At 41.1% G+C, this 21,709-nt stretch overlaps 1 protein-coding gene across 12 annotated transcripts in view; it reads right to left on the bottom strand.

The window, feature by feature from the left end:
• MAGI1 (membrane associated guanylate kinase, WW and PDZ domain containing 1) overlaps positions 1-21,709 on the bottom strand; it is a 607,075-nt gene that overhangs the window by 20,442 nt on the left and 564,924 nt on the right. For 4 of the 12 annotated variants that reach the window (XM_069476030.1, XM_069476024.1, XM_069476031.1 and 1 more), the window contains exons 14-19: positions 15,830-16,046; positions 12,109-12,192; positions 8,816-8,907; positions 7,187-7,379; positions 4,441-4,734; positions 924-1,127 (exon numbers count right to left, since the gene is read on the bottom strand). In XM_069476030.1, coding sequence (XP_069332131.1) covers positions 924-1,127; positions 4,441-4,734; positions 7,187-7,379; positions 8,816-8,907; positions 12,109-12,192; positions 15,830-16,046 — 1,084 coding nt within the window. The remainder of the gene's footprint in view (positions 1-923; positions 1,128-4,440; positions 4,735-7,186; positions 7,380-8,815; positions 8,908-12,108; positions 12,193-15,829; positions 16,047-21,709) is intronic. The other 8 variants (XM_069476033.1, XM_069476032.1, XM_069476026.1 and 5 more) reach the window with 6 other exon arrangements.

The following is a 21,709-nucleotide window of genomic DNA, read 5'->3' on the forward strand; positions in this document are numbered from 1 at the left end:
ACATCTAAAATGTTTGGAACAAGTATCACTTGCCTCCCAAGGGTAGAGTCAGCTTAGGATGAAGTGAATATTCAGGACTTAATTCTCTAAAGAATCTATACTTACTGACATTAGTGTCTCAACTTCATTTTTATTAAATATGACTGATGAAATGAATATTGATATTTTGTTCTGGGTAACTTTTTATTGTGGGGGACCATTTTGTGTACTATTGTAGGATGTTTAGACGCACCCCTGACCTCTACCCATAGGTGCTACTAGCACTCAACACAATGTCAAATGTTCCCTGGGGAGCAGAATAGCCACTTATATAGAAGAACCAAAGATTTAAGTTTAACCAAACAAACAAACAAGGCTAGGCCTGGCTTAATGCACATATAACCTATCAAAAATATAGAGATTTAATTCTTTATCTACATCTAAAACTTAGGGACAAATCGAGTAGGCATAAACCCTTAGAGTCTCCTATTAAATCAAAATCGATCTTTCATACATTCACTTATTCTGGGGAAAAAAAAACATAGTATTGGCTCAGTATTGCCATGGTTTTGTAATGTCACCACTCGGTAGAAACATCATTAATGATTTCCAGATAAAACATAAGGGGATCTTTACTACCTGTATTAAAACTATTCTCTAGTTTTGAAGACAAGGACACCAAAACCAAAATAAATTGGCGGCATTTGAAGATTTTCTGAAACTTTTATATATGCAGTGAGACACGATCACAGGGCTAGAGGATTAATTAAATAAGAGGGTGAGGTATAGTTTAGTAACAATGGTCACATTTATTTAAAGGGTATGTTCAGTTAGGGATGGATAAAGCTGCCTCTAAATCAACACTATTCAATTACATGAACACTAATAAAAGAGGAAGAGAAAGAGAGAGAGAGAAAGAGAGAGAGATAATAGGTATACTTTACCATCCCCAGGAATGATGCGGAGGGTAACTGTGTTTCCCGCTTCCTTGATTAGGTTGACAATGTCTGAATGAGATTTGTTGGTGATGGAACATCCATTTACTGCCAAGATCCGGTCTCCTACTTTCAGCTTGCCACAGCGGTCAGCAGGGCTCCCCTCAATAATCCGACCTATTTTGTGAGGCATAGCCACACATGCATTGCCTGCTTTGATATTGAGTTTTAATTTTTTTTGTAAAGTTACGTGAGAATATAGTGAAGGGAGGAGAAAAAGGGTTGAAAAGGGAAAGAGAAGGTTAAGTGTTAATTAATTAAAGCATTAAGCAAATGTTATTAAAGGAGAGCTCTGGGCTGATGGTCAAAACATTGGCAATATTCGGGGTGTCTGTACAAGGAGCTACTGCCCTGGAACTAGAGTTCACTGCCGCAGTCCCTTCCTGACTCAAAATTAAGGGAAAACCCCAGCTTCCCTCCTTAAATCTATTATAAAATTTGGGATATTTGGCAACTTCAATGATTCTCAAGAGCCCAAAAATAACTTGCCATTGGCTTATTTGGGGACCACAAATGCAGGACTCAGAGTTGGGATGAATGCTTTTACTCATTCTGTATTCACATCACTTCACTTTTGCCAGCTGTTGTTTAAGCTTTTGCCAATGTTTTGTTCTTTCTCCATTCAGAAAAATAATCACCATGTGTCTAGTGAGGCGTAAGAGTCTGGTAGCACCAAAGACTCAAATCTGAAAACACCTAATGAACCAACACTTAGACTTTCTGCCTTCTACCAGGATGATGAAAGCTTTATAAAAAGGGCATAATTATAAGACATGAGCCAAGGGACCACCCAACTTTGAAACTTTTTTTTTCCTTTTAGGACCTTTGTTCAATCAGTCTATCTCATGTGCTTTCAGGTAGGACCTGACCCATTAGCTCTGAAATCATCCTCCTGCTTCCCCAAAATCTCCTCAAAGGAATATGAAAATCTACTCCCGATTTAGGCTGAGGACACTGATCCGAAGCTAGGTTCAAGTCATCCTTTGACCCCTTTTCCTTTAATCGTCACCTTTCTCATCATCAGTTACTGTACATCCACGATATGAAAAACCAGGAAAAGTACATTTGAAGAGGAAGGTTTACTGTGCACTTTGAGGTGCTCCATGTCACCGCCAACTTCCAGAGAGAGGGGTGGAAAATTGGCTTTGAGGCCTGATATAAGGTTTCTAGTTAATCCCATATTGAGTTTCAAAATGTCTTATGCATAGTCACCTATTCTGAGCATTTATCTTTCTGGAGATTATGAAGATATTTATACAGCTGAGTCACCTTTTGGAAAGGGTGACGAAATTAACATGGAAGACATTGAGGGAACCAACTGAATAGGCTTTTCCATCATAAATTGGCCTTGAGGATAACATGGGTGGGAACATGCACTTTAATTCCTTTCAATTTCTGGAGATTTGCCTGAGTTTGTGTCATCGGATGTAACATCAGGATCAAAGAATTTTTTAAAAGGAAGTAAACAGTCTATTGGAATCCAACAGGCAGGTGCAGTGGAAAGCTTCCATGCTCAAAATCAAGGTTTTGATTAAGTTTAGCTCATTTCCAAAGATGACTCGAATGACAAAGGTTCAAACAGCAGGTATAAGGAAAGCTCTGCATAGCTCAGAAGTCTCATGCAAAGTATTAGGGAAAGTTTAATTTGTCCATTGTAGGAGCCAAAGGAAAACAATCAAAGACCAAATTGTGAGTGTGAATACAATATTCATTATGTAACACATAGCCTGCCACTTGATATATTTGCTATTTCTTTCTAGAAAGTGAAACTGACAATTCTGAAATAGTTGAGAACATCACAGGATGCATGGGGACAAAGTGTAGCTCTGAAGAAAATAACTTAGGAATTTTTTCCCCCTCTTCCTTTATTTTTATATTAAGCAGAAAAGTATGCAGAATTAATGAAAAAACAAAATTAAAAAAACTTTGCCTTGATGTCAGGCCATCCATCCATGACATGCTGTGATAACTTCATGAACGTAGCTGACAAAAGCACTGTTAGTGACGGGCGATTGTTACTGCAGCCACACATGCACAGACCTGGCTGAGCCACTGTCCCCTACCGAACCTAGAACTCAGTGGGGAGAGACAGCTTTAGCAGGAAGCAACATTCCAAGACTAAATGGAGGCCAGGTGAATCCTACTGGATCCCACAGCTAAAGGGCTGTAGCACCTTGCTGATCCTAGCCAGCGTGTGACCTACACTACCGGGCATCAGACTCCATGTGAACAAGTCCTTTGGGGACAGAGGTGAGGCAAAGGAAAAGCCTGCACAGCCCTTCCCCTTCTCCCATCACATTCCGGTATAAGTAACAAACATGCTTAGGAGACAAACGACTTTATCTAATCAGGAAGGTGGGTCCTTTTTGGAGTGTAATCTATAATCCATTCTAACGGGAAACTGATCCATTCAATGACTAGTTCCTAGAGTTATCTGGGTTGCTGCCTGTCTTTGCTAGTGCACCCAGCAGACAGTCAACCTGCTGAGAGGGTGACAATGTGTTTCTCCATACTTTGCTGAAACCCCCAACATCTGGATGAGACAGGCAAATCAAGCGACTCTTTTTTTTTTGTTTTGAGACAGAGTCTCCCTCTTTTGCCCTGGCTAGAGTGCAGTGAGGTCACCTAGCTCACAGCAACCTCAAACTCCTGGGCTTAAGCAATCCTTCTGCCTCAGCCTCCCGAGTAGCTGGGACTACAGGCATGCGCCACCATGCCCGGCTAATTTTTTCTATATATTTTTAGTTGTCCAGATAATTTCTTTCTATATTTTTTTAGTAGAGACGGGACCTCGCTCTTGCTCAGGCTGGTCTGGAACTCCTGAGTTCAAATGATCCACCTGCCTCCGCCTCCCAGAGTGCTAGGATTACAGGTGTGAGCCACCGCGCCCGGCCTCAAGCCACTCTTAAATCAGATTTTTAACCAGATTCTTAACCAATAGTAAAAAAAATTTAAAATTAAAATTTCAAAACAATTTCTGACAGTGATAGAGAAAGAACACAGATGAGGTGGGAAGAGCGTCTAATGTGGCATTTTTACTCCTTATACCGCTGCTTTTCCTAGAGTGTTTTTTCCACAATGTGCTCCTTTTAAAAACCCTTAAGACTTTCTGAGGTCATTGCTATTAATGATAGCAATACTCAGGACCCTTCAAAAGTCGTTCTCCAGCAAAAATTACTGTCAAGGGGTTCCAATTTCACACAGATCTCATGTAAGCTTGAAGTTGTGTGTACGTGATGACACGTTCAGGATGGAAGCTGAAAGGGTTTTTACAAAAAAAAACACTCCCAACCTTCAGAATGGAAAAAGCTCCCAGATAAACTCCCTCCCCAATTAAGGCTTGCATTACCCCAAGCCAGACGTATGAAAGCATTTCTGTTACTGGGACTTGGGCCACCTTTCACTTGCAAGAGATCACTTCCCCGTGTAGCAAGCAACCCTGGGCAAAATCGCGTCCAGCACTCACCAAAGGTCGTGCCTGCTTCGGGCCTGCTCACCGAGGACACGATGACGAAGCCGAAGCCCTCGTTCTCCCCGCGCCGGATCTCCACGTCGTAGGGCTGCACCACGGTGCTCACCACGCCGCTGCCCCCGCCGCCGCCGCTGCCGATGCCGCTGGTGCTGCCGCTGCCCGAGCTCACCGTGTTCAGCGAGTTCTGGCTGCCCTGCGGGGTGCGCTTCTCCTCCGTCAGCGACGCGGGCTGCGTGCTGCTGTGGTGAGAGGAGGCCGGCGAGGGCACCTCGTTCTCCGTTTTGGGCACTGTAACAAACAGAGAGACGCACGTCTCAATCTCCGGACTGCGCGGGAAAACGCGCCCGGCCTCCCCTCTGGGGCTCCCCCAACGTCACAGCCTGCAAGAAATCAAGATGAACCCAGGGGAGACAGCAGCTGGCCTCACAGATGTAGGGGCTGAAAACATTGATGGATACAGGGCTTGAAAACACTGATGGATATAGGGATTGAAAACAGCTTTTCTTGCTTGACAAATACCCACCATTCAGTACACACAAATGTGATCCCACCTACACACCAATAGGACTCCCAAAGTGTGTATCCTTTCTAGCACATTGTTTATCAAAATCCACGCTCAGATTCAAGTCTGTCGCAAGATCAGCCGGCTCTGAAATACTTCCCTGTTGCACAAAGGAACAGGCAGCGGAAGCAGCAGTGAGGACAACCATCTTTGCTTCACAGACACAACCGCAGCTGCACATTGATACTGTCATTACCTCTGAGTCACATTTCTGCTCAGTTTTTGCTCTTCCCATCAGGCAAGAGACTGTAAGGGGACTGTCCCATTAAGGCTACCCACCACATGTGGGATTTGTGACAACACCTGGCAGAGGTATGCACAGCTTCTCCTATGAGCTGCCAGATGTCAATATCTACTCGGATGGCAGAAATGGATGCATTAGCCTCCTTCTGAGTTTAGTCACCATTCCAGTTTCATTGCTTTGTCAGGCACCAGGCAAAGTAGTTCTAAATAGCCAATACAGTAGGTGGGAACAGCCATGCCAAAATCAAAATGTGTCATGTCTAGATTTGGATAAGACTAGATTTATTCCCCAAAGCTTCTCTTTTCATAGATTTTTTTCTACTGTGGAAAAACATGCATAACAAATTTTTAAGTGTACCATTGAGTGGCATTAAATGCATTAACAGTGTTGTACAACCATCATCATCATCCACCTCCAGAACTCCGTCATCTTTCCAAACTGAAACTCTGTATTCATTAAACATTAATTCCCCATTTCCCCCTCCTCCCAGCCCCGGGAACCACCATTCGACTTTCTGTCTCTATGAATTTGACTATCCTAGGTACCTCACAGAAAGGGAATAGTACAATAGTTGTCCTTTTGTTACTATAATAGCTTATTTCATTTAGTATAATGTCTCTTCACAGATTTAACATGCTTTTTACACAGAGCTAAAAACTCAAAATATTTAAGATTTGAAAAATAAATCTGAAACAAATTTTTAAAAATCACCTTGCCTTGCTACTTCTATTTGGGCCAGGGAAGTCAAATACTTTTTGTCTCATTTCAAAAACCAATTCTATAATAGTTGATTGCTTTTAGCTGCATGGAATACTATGTTAAGAAGAATTTTGAGGCCATAAATGAGCTCTAGGGACATAATCTATGGCTGATTAACACTGTTTTCTATGGCTGCATTATAATTTAATATCTTAATTCTATAATTAATTATATACCATTTTAAATGGGTTATATTAGTTTTTTTAACAAGGTACCAATTAATTTTATCTGATAGGTATTTGTTTTGCTAATATGAATGCTATGGAGAATTTGTAATATTTCGTGTCACATTCCTTCAGTAATTCAGTTGATACAACACTTAATCTGCTGCTTCTGCATTCTGGGTTCTGTCTTAATTTCGAAGTAGGGGCTGCATACAAAGACGAACAGTCAAGGTGTGTGTTTTCGGCAAGCTGGTAAGAAAATGGGAAGGACAGACGCTCACACAATGAGCTATCTCAAAATGGCAGATTCTGATATAGAAGTAAACCGTGAGTCACCAGAATGCCAAGGAGGGAATGCTAAAATCTGAAGGCAGTGGGAAGAAGAAGGGAATTTCCAAGGGAAGAAGGTTATATTTGAGCTGAGCCTGAAAGGATATGTAGTATTTTGAGAACTAAAATTTCAAGCTTGCAGGCAGGAGGATGGAATCAAAAATGGCTGAGAAATGGCCAGCTCTTACAACTTTCTTGTAGAAAGCAAAACAAAACCAAGAAAACACCAACTTGGTTTAAAACATATGACAGTTAGCAACAGAGTAGAATACCACTAACTTTTATGGGCTTATTTTGCAGCCCAAACCTATTTTTTGTTCTCTTAATATGAAGCTACAGCTCTTCTGACTTTCATAATGACCTTTTTTATTAAGGATTATCACCAGATGAAGAGGATGGCTAAATTCTGGTTTGCACGGGGATGGGAGGAAGGTAATATATATTCAACTAGCCTTCTTCTAGAAGCCTTTGCTGAACATATGCAAATAGAACATTAAAGTACTTTAGAATGACAGTAGTTTTGCAGGGTTTGAGAGAAGCAAGCCATCTGGAAATTCTGAGCTTGATCACATTTGCAAACATTTGCTAAAATAGATGCTTGAGGAGGCAGACACAGGAAGGAGGCCTTTTCTGTGAATAAAGTGACAATGCACTGTCTGAAGGAATGAATGAAGAACATACCCGCAAAAACCACTTTACGCCGCACAGTGAGATTGACATGGCCTTGCTTGGCGGCTTGTTGCATAAGCTGGACCACAAGCTGGTGTGATTTTCCAATTACTGGTGTCCCATCCACACAGATTAATTCATCTCCAGACCTCAGGCGGCCATCCGTATCAGCAGCACCCAGTGGTACGATGTGACCGATATAAATCTGTTGAGTAATTGGATGATGGATAAAACATTGCCCTCTTGGTTTACTATTGCACCAAATAGTAAACCATCTCCAGGAACAGTTCCATTCATTCATTAAAGTCTGTATGCACACCATAAACATTTATTGAGCACCCACTGTGTATAACATTGTGCCAGGTGCTGTAACAATTCTCAAGTGGTGGAAAGAATACCTATTTTTTGCTTGGTTCCTTGATGTTGATCTGTAGCCTACTGATGACTCACTCTTTTTCTTCTCTGCAAAAATAAGTCACATTGCTCCTCTATTTTATAAAATCTTTCCTTCTTTCTTATCTTGCTAAAAATACTCCTTTCATAAAACTCTGCTAATTAAAACATTAATATTACTTTTCTCTAAGGGTCCAGCACTATGACTAACAATAGGGAATATGCAATAAATACTGTTAAATGAATGAATGGATTAAGCAAAGTCTGGTTTGATATCCCCATTTCTGAGGTCTTTTACCACCTAAAAGCAGAATAGTTTTTATATTCAATATCTTGCTATTATAGTCACTATTCACTAAAAGTTAGCTAAAATATTTGTGCCTTCCTTGCCTCCCCAGCAGATAATAACGCTCCAATTACCTTTATATGGCATCTATAATTTATAAAAAAACTTTGACAAAACAGTGGTTAAGAATATGGACTCTGGAGTCAGATCCTTGCCACCCCTCAATTTAATAACACTGTGATCTTGGGCAAGTTAATTAACCTTTCTGTGTTTTTATTTTCTGATTTGGAAACTGAAGATAAATTCACGAATTTGGTGGATAAATGAGAGAATGTATGTTAAAAGCCTTTTTAGCACAGCACCTCGCATATAGTAAGCGTTCAATGAATAACAGTTATTATTACAAGGAAATTAACAATACTTTTCTCCTTTTAAAAGAACTCTGTGATGTTATACTAAATTTATTCTAAAGCTAAGGAAACTGAGGCCCAGGGAGGTTAAATGTCTCCCGACCCTTTCTCAGGGTTCTTTCTCTAGTTTTGTAAAGACAAGGGTCCTGCTTTCTTTAACACCTTGTGAAGGACTCCCTGCCCACCAGCTATTCAACACACAAAGCTCACTACCTACTGGCGGATTGGTGAGCTGGCCGGAAGGATCAGGCCATTGTTTTATTAGTTGATGCCTATTCCTATTTTGCTTTCTATTTTTCTTTCCCTTAGTGGAGTGGGGGTCTACAAATGCTGCAGCTGCCACTTTTCACAAACACTAATACAAACTTTTTAGAAAGAATCTAGCCCCTTCTTCCTGAAGACAAAGAGAGCTCCATAAAATCCAATGAAAAACCCACACTGCTCAAGATGAAAGAGTCAGTGTTGCATCTAGCTAGACTCAAATCTTGGTGATTTGTCACAACCGCCAATTTGCTTTGAAGTCTTAGGAAAAAATGCTGGCAAAAGACTCACAGGTTCCCCTGGTTCATTTCCACCCAGAATCCTAAATCCAAATCCCGTCTCTTTCCTCCAGAGGAAGATGTCTTGTTCCTGGTAATCTGGAACTGCAGAGAGGAGAGAAAGAAGAGAAAGATTATTTCATGGATAAAAGCAATCATATCCTTAAGATGAACACAATTACAGGACCAAGAATGATGGTGCTTGAGTGGATGAAAGCTTTCCAACACAGGCAAAGACACAACTATCTGGATGGGTGAAATAATGGACAATACAGGGTCAAAGTAAATAGTGGGAATGGCCACTGAGCCCTAAAGTTCTTCAAAGGACTAACCACTGCTTGATAATTCCTAATCAAGCTCAAGCCACTATCTCCAACTACGTGGATGTTGGCATTACCTGCTCCACTCAATATTCTTGCAAGATGAATTAAGTCAATTAAAATTATTACGTGACACATCACAAAGTAGGTGTCCACATCCCAGAACAGAACTCATGCTAAGTCAGAGTAATCTCTGAAGCGGAAGCTGGCTCTAAGGATTTAGAAGTTTTGTTCAGTCACCAGACGTTTTATCAACTAGAGGATGAGAGAAAACAACTTGGTTTAAGAAGAGTTTCTAATTTATTTTTAATTCACTTTTTTCTTCTTTAGAATAATCAATAACAGCACTACTAATAATTTGATGTTAGATTATTTTTGCCAAACAAGTAACTCTCAAACATCCTAATATTTCCAAATATAATCGGCCCTCCATATCCTCGGGTTCTGGCATCCTTGAATTCAACCAACCAGGATAGAAATTTTAGTTAGGCCTATACTGGTTGCATCTGTGCTGAACATGTGCAAACTTTTTTTCCTGTCATTATTCCCTAAACAATACACTGTAACAACTAGTTACATAGCATTTATATTTCACTAGGTATTTTAAGTAATCTAGAGATCATTTAAAGCATATGGGAGGATGTGCATACATGTTAACACTATGCCAGTTTATATAAGGGACTTGAGCATCCCTGGATTTTGATATCCTTGCAGGAGGCGGTCCTGGAACTAATCCACAGTAGATACTGATGGACGACTGTACAAAGTTTACTAGGATTTCAACATTATTACCAAAAAGTAGCCAGCCTTCCATATTCTTAAGATCAATGGTGATGACAAAAAGTTCTATATCAATGAACCATATCTCATTGCTAAAATTAGGGCTTTACTCCAGAATTTGCCTATGATATTTCAACACTGTAAGTATTAATTTATTATCCAATAACTTGATATTTTGCTTTTAATATTCAGTAATGGTCCAGGGCTTTAAAATGAAAATCTCATTTTTTAAAGAAAGGTAATTTCCATAAGAAAATGCTTACTATACATGAAATTGTTCTATATACCACTCTGTTACTTAACTAAGGTAATAAAAAGGGTTATTTCTATTTAATTCTTATTTAATATGTTAGCATATACAGGGGGTGTTTTATGACCTATAAAATGACATATCTTTCATTTAAAGAGAAAAAATATATTTCAGTTGCAGTGAATCCTAAAGGAGATTTTCAAATGTTGTTCTGCACACTTGCTGGTTTATTTAATTAACTGAATCTTGGGCTAAAGGAGTGTGTAGGCCCGAGAATTTAGTTCTTGTATTCTTCAATTTTGTACAATGGAATAGGGAAGAAGAAGGTGGATGTTTAAATTTCAAGTTGGCAGGAAATGTCCCTTTTTAGTGACTCACCCACAAGCTTAAAATGCATAGTGAATGAATACACCAAGAGAGAAGAAACTAAATTAACAATAAGTACGAATCAGAGGAGTTTGAATCTGATATTGTTGCTTGAGCTGTCTCAATGCCATGGCTTTAAACGGGTGCTTTTTATCCGTGGCTTTTTTATTATAATTGCTGGGGCTAAGCTGCAAAACACCACGGAACGGGGAGCTGAGCTACAGCATCAGACTCCCATAAACACAACCGAGAGAGAGATTTTCTCCAGCACACTAAGGTAACAATATTTTCTTTCTGTTCGAGTAGGTGGCTAAAAGGGTATTTGCTATAATAGCCTCATTGAAACAACAAATTAAATCAAGTTGTGTCTCCATCTTTGCTTCACTCAAGCAGGAAGACTGTTACCAAAATAGACCACTGGCGCTTTCCAGCCAGCACTGGGTTCCTGGCAGAGCCTGTTTTAGGTCTGCTGAGTGTGTGGCCTTTCTGTGAATAACGCAAGGGCCTCTGCAGAGACCTCCAGCCCAGACCCATTTTCCTTGGCATCATTTAACACCAGCGCGTTTGCCCATCCTACGGTGACACCAAATGTAGCAAGTTTCTGCCTTCTGTTGCTCATTTAGGTGGAAGCTATCATGGTACAGGAGGCTGTGGCCAACAGGCTTAGGCTTATCACACAGTTTAGTCCACGTTGGGGGGGGGGGGGGAGAAAAAAAGCATTTGGTTCCTTCTGAGAACCAGTGGGAAAAAGTCAAATTTATTTTTAAAGTTTTCTGTTGAAAACGAAGATGCCCACGGACACCAGGAATGTCAAAGACACGAAGGATGAGCCACGAAACACAGACACAGACACTGACACGCAGACATGTTGCAAAGAAAGTCTTTTGGGACTTTAATTTTAGCATTTTAACAATTTTACTCTTCCACCAACTAAATGCCATTTACCCAGATATATAATGTTGGTGATAAATCAGTACTGAAACATACTACGGGATTATAAAATTTTTCTTTTCTGTGTCCTCTGACACCACTTCTTCATAAACCACTTTCTAAACCACTTGCCCCAAATGGTTTGCTCTCCTCTTTATTTCAGGTTTTATTAGAATTAAGTTTTTAGGAGGCCGTGGGGTAGAGTCATTTTTCTGACATTAATATAACTTTTTTTTTTTTGAGTGAGGCTAAATTAAATACAGCTAAGAAAATCTTGTCCAGTTTTCTTCATTTTAAGCCTTTGCGTAGGGCACTATCTCTGCAGTTAATCTCCTACTGGCATTACCAAACTCAATAAAGCAGTCAAAAGACTTCCTTTGATAACTAGAGACAATGAATCACCAGGTGTGCAGAGAAACCTCCTGGTGTCCCCATTACTACAGACACACTTCCCAGACTTGGCAAAGACGTGCTTATCACTCTTTATTCCATCTTGTCTTTGGTTTGCATTTGGTCAACAAGAGCGCCAAAAGCACTTCCCTTCGGGCTGCTTTTTTCTTCCCTCTCTTTTCTGAACTTCTCCCCCGGCCCCCAGACAGATGGGAACATCAAACAGGATGAATGATAATGGAGAAACACAAGTTTGCAGCAGATCCTTACTCTGACATTCTCCAAAACTCGTGGAACTGATTTCTCTCTCTCTCTCACCCTTGCTCAATCCCGATGCAGGCGAAGGTGACATAGCTGGAATATTAATTTCATAATTTTGCAAAGCTTAATGTACGTTCTTTCTCTTAGTTCATTTTCATTTAGTTCTGATGGATAAGGAACAGGCAGTTCAGCTTTCACAATAAAGGTCATGGCTGCTAGGGACTTGAAAGCACTACAGTCTGATCCCACTTTTGCTTTCTTCCCCACAGTGCTTTACTTGTCAAAAAGCTAGAATTTACAACTGTACCGTTGAGGGTTTCCTATAACTCCCATTACCACCTTAAATTCTTCACATTTAATTATACCCTAAAGTATACATTTTCAAATGGCCTTGTTTCAATCATTTCATGAAGGTTTGTCTAAACTCTCATTGCCTTTTGAAAAAATTTAAATGTATTTGTGCTACTGCTACTCTACAGCATTTATTAATAAAAGGGTATCAAGTTCCTAATGGAATTGACTCTAGTACTAACATCTGGTTGAAGTGAATTCCAGGCAGTCAAACCAGAATAGTCTTGTATTTAGAGATGTCAATCATTGGATCTGTTCAAGATCTAGAAAAACACACAGATAGGCACTGTCGTAATAGCTCTTAAAATCTACAAGTACACCCAAGCTTCTTAAACTCACTATGATAAAGGAGCTCATTCACCAATTCTAAACTTGTAATCAAGCCCCTCCAAAGCAGGACAGGTTTACAATGTTGGTTAATGTGACAGCTTTGAGCTTTTTTCTTTCCAAACTATAATGTGAACAGGCAAAGTTTCAACTACAAGCTTTGGAATTTTTTTTTTTTTGTAGTAAACACTACTGGACACTAGCTTATTTTCCTGAACATTTAATAGTAAGATTGCATCAATGTCATTTTTAAAGACATGTGCACAATTTCTATGTTTACCTAGAGAAAATACAAAACAGGCAACATGGCTTTTAAAGGACTTCAGTGCTTGTCTTTGTTTTTAATTAAACACTGAAACCATCCAAAGGGATTCATTAACATGTCTGCAATTCCGATTGATTCGTTCTGACACTGTTGTTTTGAGAGATGGCCATATCAAAAATACGGGTATCCTGCAAAACATTTAGACCATGTGAAGGAATGTGATCAGAGATGGTGTTCACCTTCACATTGCTCTTTACGACAAAATGTAAGGAAAATATATTTTCAACACAAAGGGGATAACGTACAGTTATGTTGCTGTTGCTGTTGCTGATTTCAATTTTCCTGTTTCTCCTGGAGTATTTTGGTCATTTTACCATGTCTTGGGGAAAAGGGGCAGAGAGTCACTTCTAACAAGGCTATACACTTTTTTTTTCTTCCAAAAGACAAGATACAAAACAACCTGAGGAATGGCAGAAACTGATCTGGGATAAAGGAAAATACTTATTCAAAGACTGGATTGATGCAGATTCATTCCTAGGTACCGTGAAAAGAAGAAATTCTGAATAATTATCATGCAGGGAGGAGGGAAGTCTCATCATTACCCTTATTTAGTAGTAAGGAAGGAATCCATGTGAATCTTAACATCAATGAGGTTGCTACCCTACTCAATTACACAGCCTCCAATCAACAAAATGAAATTGATTCTCATTTATGCTGCTATATCCAATTCCTCAGATGTTTAAAAAAAAAAAAAAAAAAAGTGAAGCAACAAAAAACTGCCACCATTCCAAATATTTCAGCCTGGCTACCACCTGAGCAATTTCAATGCTTTATAGCAGCTGGCTATGGTCACATTACTTATTTCTCTTATTTTTTTTTTTCTGACGACAATGTTTTAAAAAAATGGATTAAACACCAAATTCTTAAGAAATTCTGCTCCCACCAGGGTGAAAATGGCATTTGTGCGGGAGCCTCCTATTAAACAGATGTATTAGAATTGTCCTGTCAATCAGGGTGCCAGTCTTCAGAGCACGACTTACTTTATCACAAAAAGATTCCTACATGGAAAACTCAACCATAAGTGTGTGCTGTACTGAGGAGAGCAGGAGCACAGTCAATAAAGCAATATCTCAACCCTGAGCTGGGCCACTGACTGGAGGAGCTGCACGGTTCGAGAGCAATGTGGAAGGAATGTGAAAACATTCCTCTCTGGAACGCGGTTCTTCCACGGTTTTCTTCCGTGGAATCATGACAGTTCGTGAGGAGGCATGGTGAGGACAGAGCCCAGGTTGCTACTCAGCATCTACTACGTGGGAGAGATTTTTCAAATGGAACTTCGTCTCCTTTGGCCTGGCCTCAAGGTACTTTAGGGGTGACTTTAGCTGGCTTCTGTCTGCAGAGTGAACTTCTAGCCAAAACAGCCTAGTTGATTCCATGCTTTGATGCAGCAAGAAGGCGATGCTATTTCGCCCTTGAAGGGGAACAGGATGGCGGGGCGCCCGAGTGACTCCTAACCTTTGGTAATAATCAGCAAGACCCCAGGCTCGCCTGCGCCCCCTAACTGCTGAGTGTTACCCTGTGGAATGGCCAACTTTCCTCCTCAGACAGGGCCGCTGGCCTCACTCCCCTGTTCTATCTGGACCGCAGAGGAGCTGAAGTCTCCCAACACAGCACAGCTGAGCCTGAGTGGTGGGCAGGAGGCTGAGGTGTCCCACCCCCAGGTCAACACAACTCACAACCCTCTCTGTCACAACTTTCCGTGGGGGATCTGCCTGCGAGGTGACCACAGTTGTAGGTCACTAGGGAACGAAACCTGTGCTGCGGGGAGGCAGGGACAAGGAGGATGGGCACCATGACTCTCTTCTCTCTTCCAGTTTTCCTCAGACCCTTCAACAAAGCCAACAGCCCACCATCATGACGCACATACTCTATAGCTGCTTCACGCTGACCAATTGTACTCATGAGAAAACAACACAAAACATCAGAAAACAGCAATAGCCCCCTCCCCAAAAGCCAATTTGCATCACCTAAAATTAAAGCATTTTACGCACTTCCATTGGCAAGACGAATGAGTATTACTTAGGGTGAAAAGTCTTTGGAAATCATTTCATGATAAAAAGTAAGACATTCAAAACAAAGGGGATATTTAGGTTTACAAGAATCCAGAAGTTACAAAGGCTGCCAGCAGCAGCTCATATTTATAGAAACAGGTAAAGCCAAGGAGCACACTTACCCACTGCATAAATAATTAATGTACGAACCACTCACTGTTGTTCTTTTCGAGGGGAACGTTTAGAAAGACTGATAATGGTTTAAAAAAAAATCACCAATGTTTTAAAAAAAAAACCAAGAGACTGCTAAGAAAGCATTTAATTCCTTCTCATTACCCCCATAATCTGAACCCATCGTATGTATGTTCTACCATGGACCAGAACTGTTTCACAAGACGTGAGCTGAGAGCACGCCACGATCTCCACTCAGGGCAGAATTAATGAGACAGCAGCTCTTATCTGCCACTTCTTTTAACTGAAGGGACAAAAAAACTCCCTTTTTATCCAGGACATTTATTTGATGACCATCCATTTCCACCCGCTCCTTAAACTGAAGACAGAAGGGAGCCTCTGTGAGTATCCGGCAGGGTCTACTCACTCCGAGAAGCTTTCGCCTCTCACTCTGATTTCCCTTATCTGGTTGACACACTGAAACTCTTCTATTTTTCAATAAGCCTCAGGAGAAAGGAGTTCTGGGGAGGGGCCCGGGGAAGACAGGAGCCAGGATGTTACTTACGTCGGTTCTCGTACATGCTCCTGGACTGTGCCCAGATTTTAAAAGGATCTGGTTTTTTCTGCCCAGAGCTGTCAGTCTGATCTGCAGCTGGGGCCTCTGCAGGTGGGTACCCGGGGAGCACCTGTGCGCTGTGGCTTGGGGATGCCGTGTGCAGGCTTCGGTGGCTGGAAACACTGTGCTGAGAACTGTTCTGGCTGTCTTTCCTTTCCAGTGGTTGCTGAAAGTAAACAAGGGAGAGGGGCAAGGAAAGCAGATTATTCCTCGTTTTCTGAGTGGGTGTTTTCCACCAGCTTGTCTTTGTAAAGCACTTCTGCATACACATACATAAATATATCAACAACAGTTTGGCTCCCACCTTTCTCCGGCTAATGCTGAATGCAGATAAATCCCCAGATGATTGGCAGACAGACAGAGGGGCGGGCCAGATAGAAAGACATAATCACAAACCGTACTGCTCTCTGGGCTGTAGCAGAAAACAAATCCAATTTTCATCACAGGTTCTCAGCTAAGACACAGGGCTCGTTTATTGCAAGACGTATCCGGTTTTTGACAAAAATATGTGACACAAAATACCATGAGTGGTTTAACTGAAAGGCTATAATATCCAGAAGAAATACAATCAGGGCTAAAAATGCCCCTTGGGACTCCATGTCTTGCATCTTTTAATAATAAAACACCCAACTCCTCTCTAAGGGTTTGCCATTAGTCCTTCTAAACTCTAAGAAATAGAGGTTGTATCTTTTAAAAATCATGCCTAGCACTATATGTGCACTGGTATTTATATGTATATAAATAACTATCATATGAAGAGCTTTCATAATTTCTAGCTAATCAATTTTGCAGGCATTACATTTCACCTCTTGAACTGCCAACACTACTGCTGGTTCAAAATCTGGATCAAACTTTATATATGAGTTGACCTCTGAGGGGGTCAGCCTTCTTAGATTTGCAACTTGTCCAAAGTCTAAGCAATATTCAAAGGAGAAGAGTTCCCTTTAAAGTTCAATAGAATAAGCAAGTCCCTGTTCACTGAAACCTGCTCATCAAAGACCCTTCCCATTTTATGAAGTGCTCTTTGTTTGAATGGTGAATGAATGGAGAGCAAAAACTGAGTGGGAGGAAAAATACTGGGTGGGAAATAAAATAATTTTAGTTCTTGTGTTTTCCCATAAAAGACTGTGGTAATTCCAGGTATTTAGTTTCTCCCATTCAAAATAAAAATCCTAGAAGCTGCCTTCTATGTAACAGACACCATGTCACTATACTTCTCTGCTTAAGAGCTTGTGTAGGGTAGAGGACAGGAAGGGCCTCTCCATCCTCTCTTATAGATCCTGTAGAGCTCATGTTTTTAAAGTAGTTTAAAAGAACTTTGACCTCAAGCATTCCAGTTCCCTAAAGTTCTTTACAGCACCCCAATCTTCCTCCAGGTGTTACAATCAATCCTATCATGACAGGTCTTCCTTGCTTTCTCCCCAGGTATCCTCTGTATTTCAATCCCTTGGAATTCCACTGGAAATTCCCAAGGTCCTCTGCATTTACTTCTCAGGTCCCTCCACTTCTCCTTCCAGTCCTTGCTTTGAAGCAAGCATCTGAAGAAACCCCAAGGAAGATAAAAACTTCATTTGCTCATGACTATTACAGACGACAGATCTGAATACAGGTTTCGGCAAGGATTCCAAGTTGGGAAAAATCGGGCGTGTATTTAATGATGGTAAGGTAGAACATTTAAAGTTGTACTCGGTGTAACTGTGGGAGAAATGTGAAGACCATATTCCAAGCTAGCACAGAGGTCTTGGTAAAACTGTTATGAGAGGCTTAATTCGTGCAGATTCAAGGGGAAAACATACACGGGTGAAGATGCCAGGAAAACACACTGACGTTTGGGTGGGGACAAACACCACCATCACCCCACGTCACCATGGTTGTCTTTTGCGGATCAAGTGCTCAGCTCAGAGCTGGACAGATTAGCATTCCAAGGACTTGAAACAGAACCTGCTTCTGCCAACTTCCAACAGTGTCTTTCCCTATTGAGCTCACAAGGCCGGGTATACGACTCTGCCCCAGAAGTGCAATGCCTCTCGCTTCCCTGGGAGACATGCTAAAGATTTCCAGGGTCAGAAAATGTTAACGGGAGAATCAATACCCATTGTCTTCTGTATGCACATGGGGTTTTTTCCTTCCTCTTTAACATGGTCTTTACAAGGGTCTTATTTATATACCACCATGTATAGTATCAGTCCATTTTTGGTGTGGACACACTACAAAACGTAGAAAAACATGCCATTATGGGTGGGTTTTCCCCTCTTATCTTTATACTTTCCGGTATTACTAGAATTAATGGTGGCTGTCACTTTTTTTTTTTACATTTTGGTGGTGTTTTGTTTTTGTTCACCTCTGGTGGGGATGGGGAAGATATGTTAAATGCAAAAGCAAATAATTCAATAAAGGACCTCCGAGTTTATCCTGAGTCACATGCCCCCCTTCAAATCCCCACCCTCTCTTCGTTCCTCAAATAAATAGCAGATGCCCGATTGGAGGATCGGTCCAGCAACCCCAAATTCACTTCACAGTTAAAGGAAGGCTCTAACCCTGGAAGCTCTAGTCTCCTTTGTGTTGAAACTACTCTTCACAACTGCCATTACCTGAGAGAATCTTCTTTTGCAGGGTTACCTTGTAGTCTCTGTCCCATTATCTTCTTGGGCAGTTACCTCTTGAAACCTAACTCAAACCTCTTCCACTCTATCAGAGAAAAATAGAGTGGAAAAGGTTTCCTGAAATCAGAGAAAAATATCTTTCTGAATCAGAGAAAAATATCTTTCTGGCAACCCTGGACCACTCAGAGAGTTTGATAAAAGTCCTGGACCTTTCTCCCTCGGAAAATGCATATGTGCTTTTACATACATACCCATACATGCATGCACACAGATTCAGGATGTCATGTAAGCTGTTTCTGAGGCCCTCCAATGTCTGTCCTAGTATAACAAATCTCTGACATGGAAGATCTAGATCTCTTCAATTTAACTGGAGAGATGGCTTCACCATAAACAGAGTGTGCAAATGAAGTCTACTGGAAACACTTGGGCCATTTTTCAAATTATAACACTCTTTCTCACCTCCCCAATAAATGACTCATTTAGGTCCAATTTAACACAAAATGACAGATACAATCTGGAATGAGTCTGCAAAATTGCCTCAGTTAAACTACACCTCTGAGTCCCTTTTAAATACCATCTAAACTTTATCCCTCAATTTGGAAAATAAAAGTAAAGGAGCATCCTGAGAACGTGCTCTCAAAACTGTGCCACCAGTAAACTACCACTAACTGGCACCTATAAATGGCATACTAATGGGCTAAACACACGACAATCTGGAAGCTTTTTGGATTTTTCTCGGTTAAGACTTAATCTCACTCTTTGTTCCTTCTCAAGTTCAATGAAGAAAATGTGTTCATTTGAAGATGCATTCTGTATTTAATACATCGTTGGCACTCTGGGTTTTTTGAAGCTATGCTCTGTTTGTGTATGCGTGGGGGATGGGGGAAAGAGGACTTCAAAAGCTGCCTTTTTATTTTCTGTGAGCGTGCTAATTAGCTATGATGTTGTCCTTTATCTGGTTAGAGCCCTGGATTGTTCAGGAGAAAAGCTGTGTTTATATATCTCCCAAATTAAAGTCAACTTGTATGCCCTTTCAGCAGTCTGGATTACCTCCCAGAAGGCTTGGGCATGAGAATAAATTTACTTCTGAACTAGTTATAACACAGGCTCAGATTTACATCTAATGTGATTGTCTTTCACTTCACTTTTCTAGGTGACACATTAGCCCAAAGACAAGTAGCTGCAGTTAACGGCACACTTTCAAGTCTGTTAAAGGAGCCCTACGCAGACTGAGAATAAGGATGGATGGAAGCACCTAGAACACCAATATAGAACATCCAGACCAGGCTCTCCTGAGTGACTACCTGCAATACATTCATTCATTCACCCAATAAATACACATCCATAACCAACCGTGTGCCAGAAACTGAGGGATACTACGTGTAAATAAGAAAGAGATGGTACCTGAGCTCTTGGTGAGTGTGTGTACATGATTAATAATCAACTATGCATAGATAACAACATACTGTAATGTCCTTTAGACAGGCGGTGAAGAGAGGACTCAGGAAGAACATCCCATTAATGGAAAGAGGATGTGCTAAGTCCCCAAGGCAAAAATGAGCTGGACTGTGTGAAGAGCAGAAAGGTTAGCGTGGTGCAGCAAGGGAGTGGGGCAGCCTGAGACGAACTCGAAGGCCTTGTGGGCTACTGTAAAGAGTCTGGGTTTTATTCTTAGTTCAAGAGGGGGAATCCATTAATCCATTTAAAGTGCAGGGATGTGCCAAGAGCCAATGTATTTCCAGAAAGTTTGGTCTGGTGGTTTTACTGGGTGGTAAATGGATTGGTGGGGCAGAGGGGTCAAAGTGGAGAGGCCAGTCAGGAGGGTCCAGCTGCAGTCCACGTGAGGGGCCTGAGGGGGCTTTACACCAGGGTAGCCACAGTGACCACGAGAGGAACAAGCGAGATCAGAAGACACTGTGGTGCCAAATGCTATAGGCGTTGCTGGCAGATTGAATGTGGAGGAGGATGAGGAGGAGACAAGGTTATCTACCCCCAAAGTCTCCAACTTGAGAAACTGGCTGGGAGAGGGTGTCAGATACTGAGATGGAGATTTCCAACGCTAACTGTTGTCACTCTGCTGATATTTTTGAAGCAAGAATTTTATTTGAGTTTCAAATCACAGCTAACTAGGAAGGAGGAAATGGACTCAATTTTTAAAACTTCATAAAATGTCCTTGATCACACATTGGCCATGAACCTGTATCATAAGACCTTTTAAAATAAAACCCTACCAGCCCCCGCCCCCCCCCCCAAACGAATGATTCCCTTACCACTGCCGGGCCAGGGGAATTGGGAAGATACAACAGTTTTTATAAATGGATATGGGGGGATAAAAAAAATCAGCTCACCATTATTTCACAGAATGATTTTGAAATGCAGGTACTTAGAAAGTGAACTGAAAATATTTGCTCGGAAGAGCAAATGAATACAGATAGCACTTAGGAGCTTAAATGATGAAAAGAATTCATGTGGCTTAAAAATGACAAATCGATCCATTTTAAAGCAAAATTATTTACAGTTCACTTATCTGCCAAGACTGAAGGCTACTGCAGCGATTTACATGGACAACAGGAAAAACTCCAAGTGCTGATGAGGTATGAGGTCAATGTCATTAAAGTTTGTGTGAAAAGCAGAGTCTCGAACCCAAGCCAAAGCAGAAGATGGTCCTTCTTTTTGTCTGTTTATGGGTCTAAGTCAAACGATTTCTTCCAAAAACGCGGGCAAGAGGAGTTAATGGAGAAGAAAAGGAAAGCATTGATTGGATGTGAAAATAAATTCTGGTTCACACTGGATGTTTAAGGAATCTAATACAATGGCAGCGTCTATCTTCCAGGGCTCCAAAAGGCAGAGAACTTGAGTTCTCATGGGAGGCAAGAGGCAAGGAGACAAACTTAAGTGACTCTATCCCCTCTCTCATCTACTGTTATTCTCACTGCTGCTTCTTGTAGCCTGTAGAAGCTTTGATGGGATTGATTTTTGTACTGGTTGTCAGACAAGTGGCATCAGGGAAAAAGTAGGAGGACAAGTGCCAGACAATTGGCAGAGTCTGAGAAAGGGGCAGGGTACATAAAACTGAGTGATTCAGGCTGGAGTCGCTCAATGTGCACATTACTTAAGAGGAGTCTCTCCCTTACATCTCTTAATGACTAGTTTGCAGCAATTTCCTCTAGCATTGCTTGCAGGGGAAAGGGATGGGGATGGTGGAATAAAAACCTGTCACTATCGC

This window comes from Eulemur rufifrons, chromosome 7 (genome assembly GCF_041146395.1).
Source record: "Eulemur rufifrons isolate Redbay chromosome 7, OSU_ERuf_1, whole genome shotgun sequence".
NCBI classification, from domain to species: Eukaryota; Metazoa; Chordata; class Mammalia; order Primates; family Lemuridae; genus Eulemur; species Eulemur rufifrons.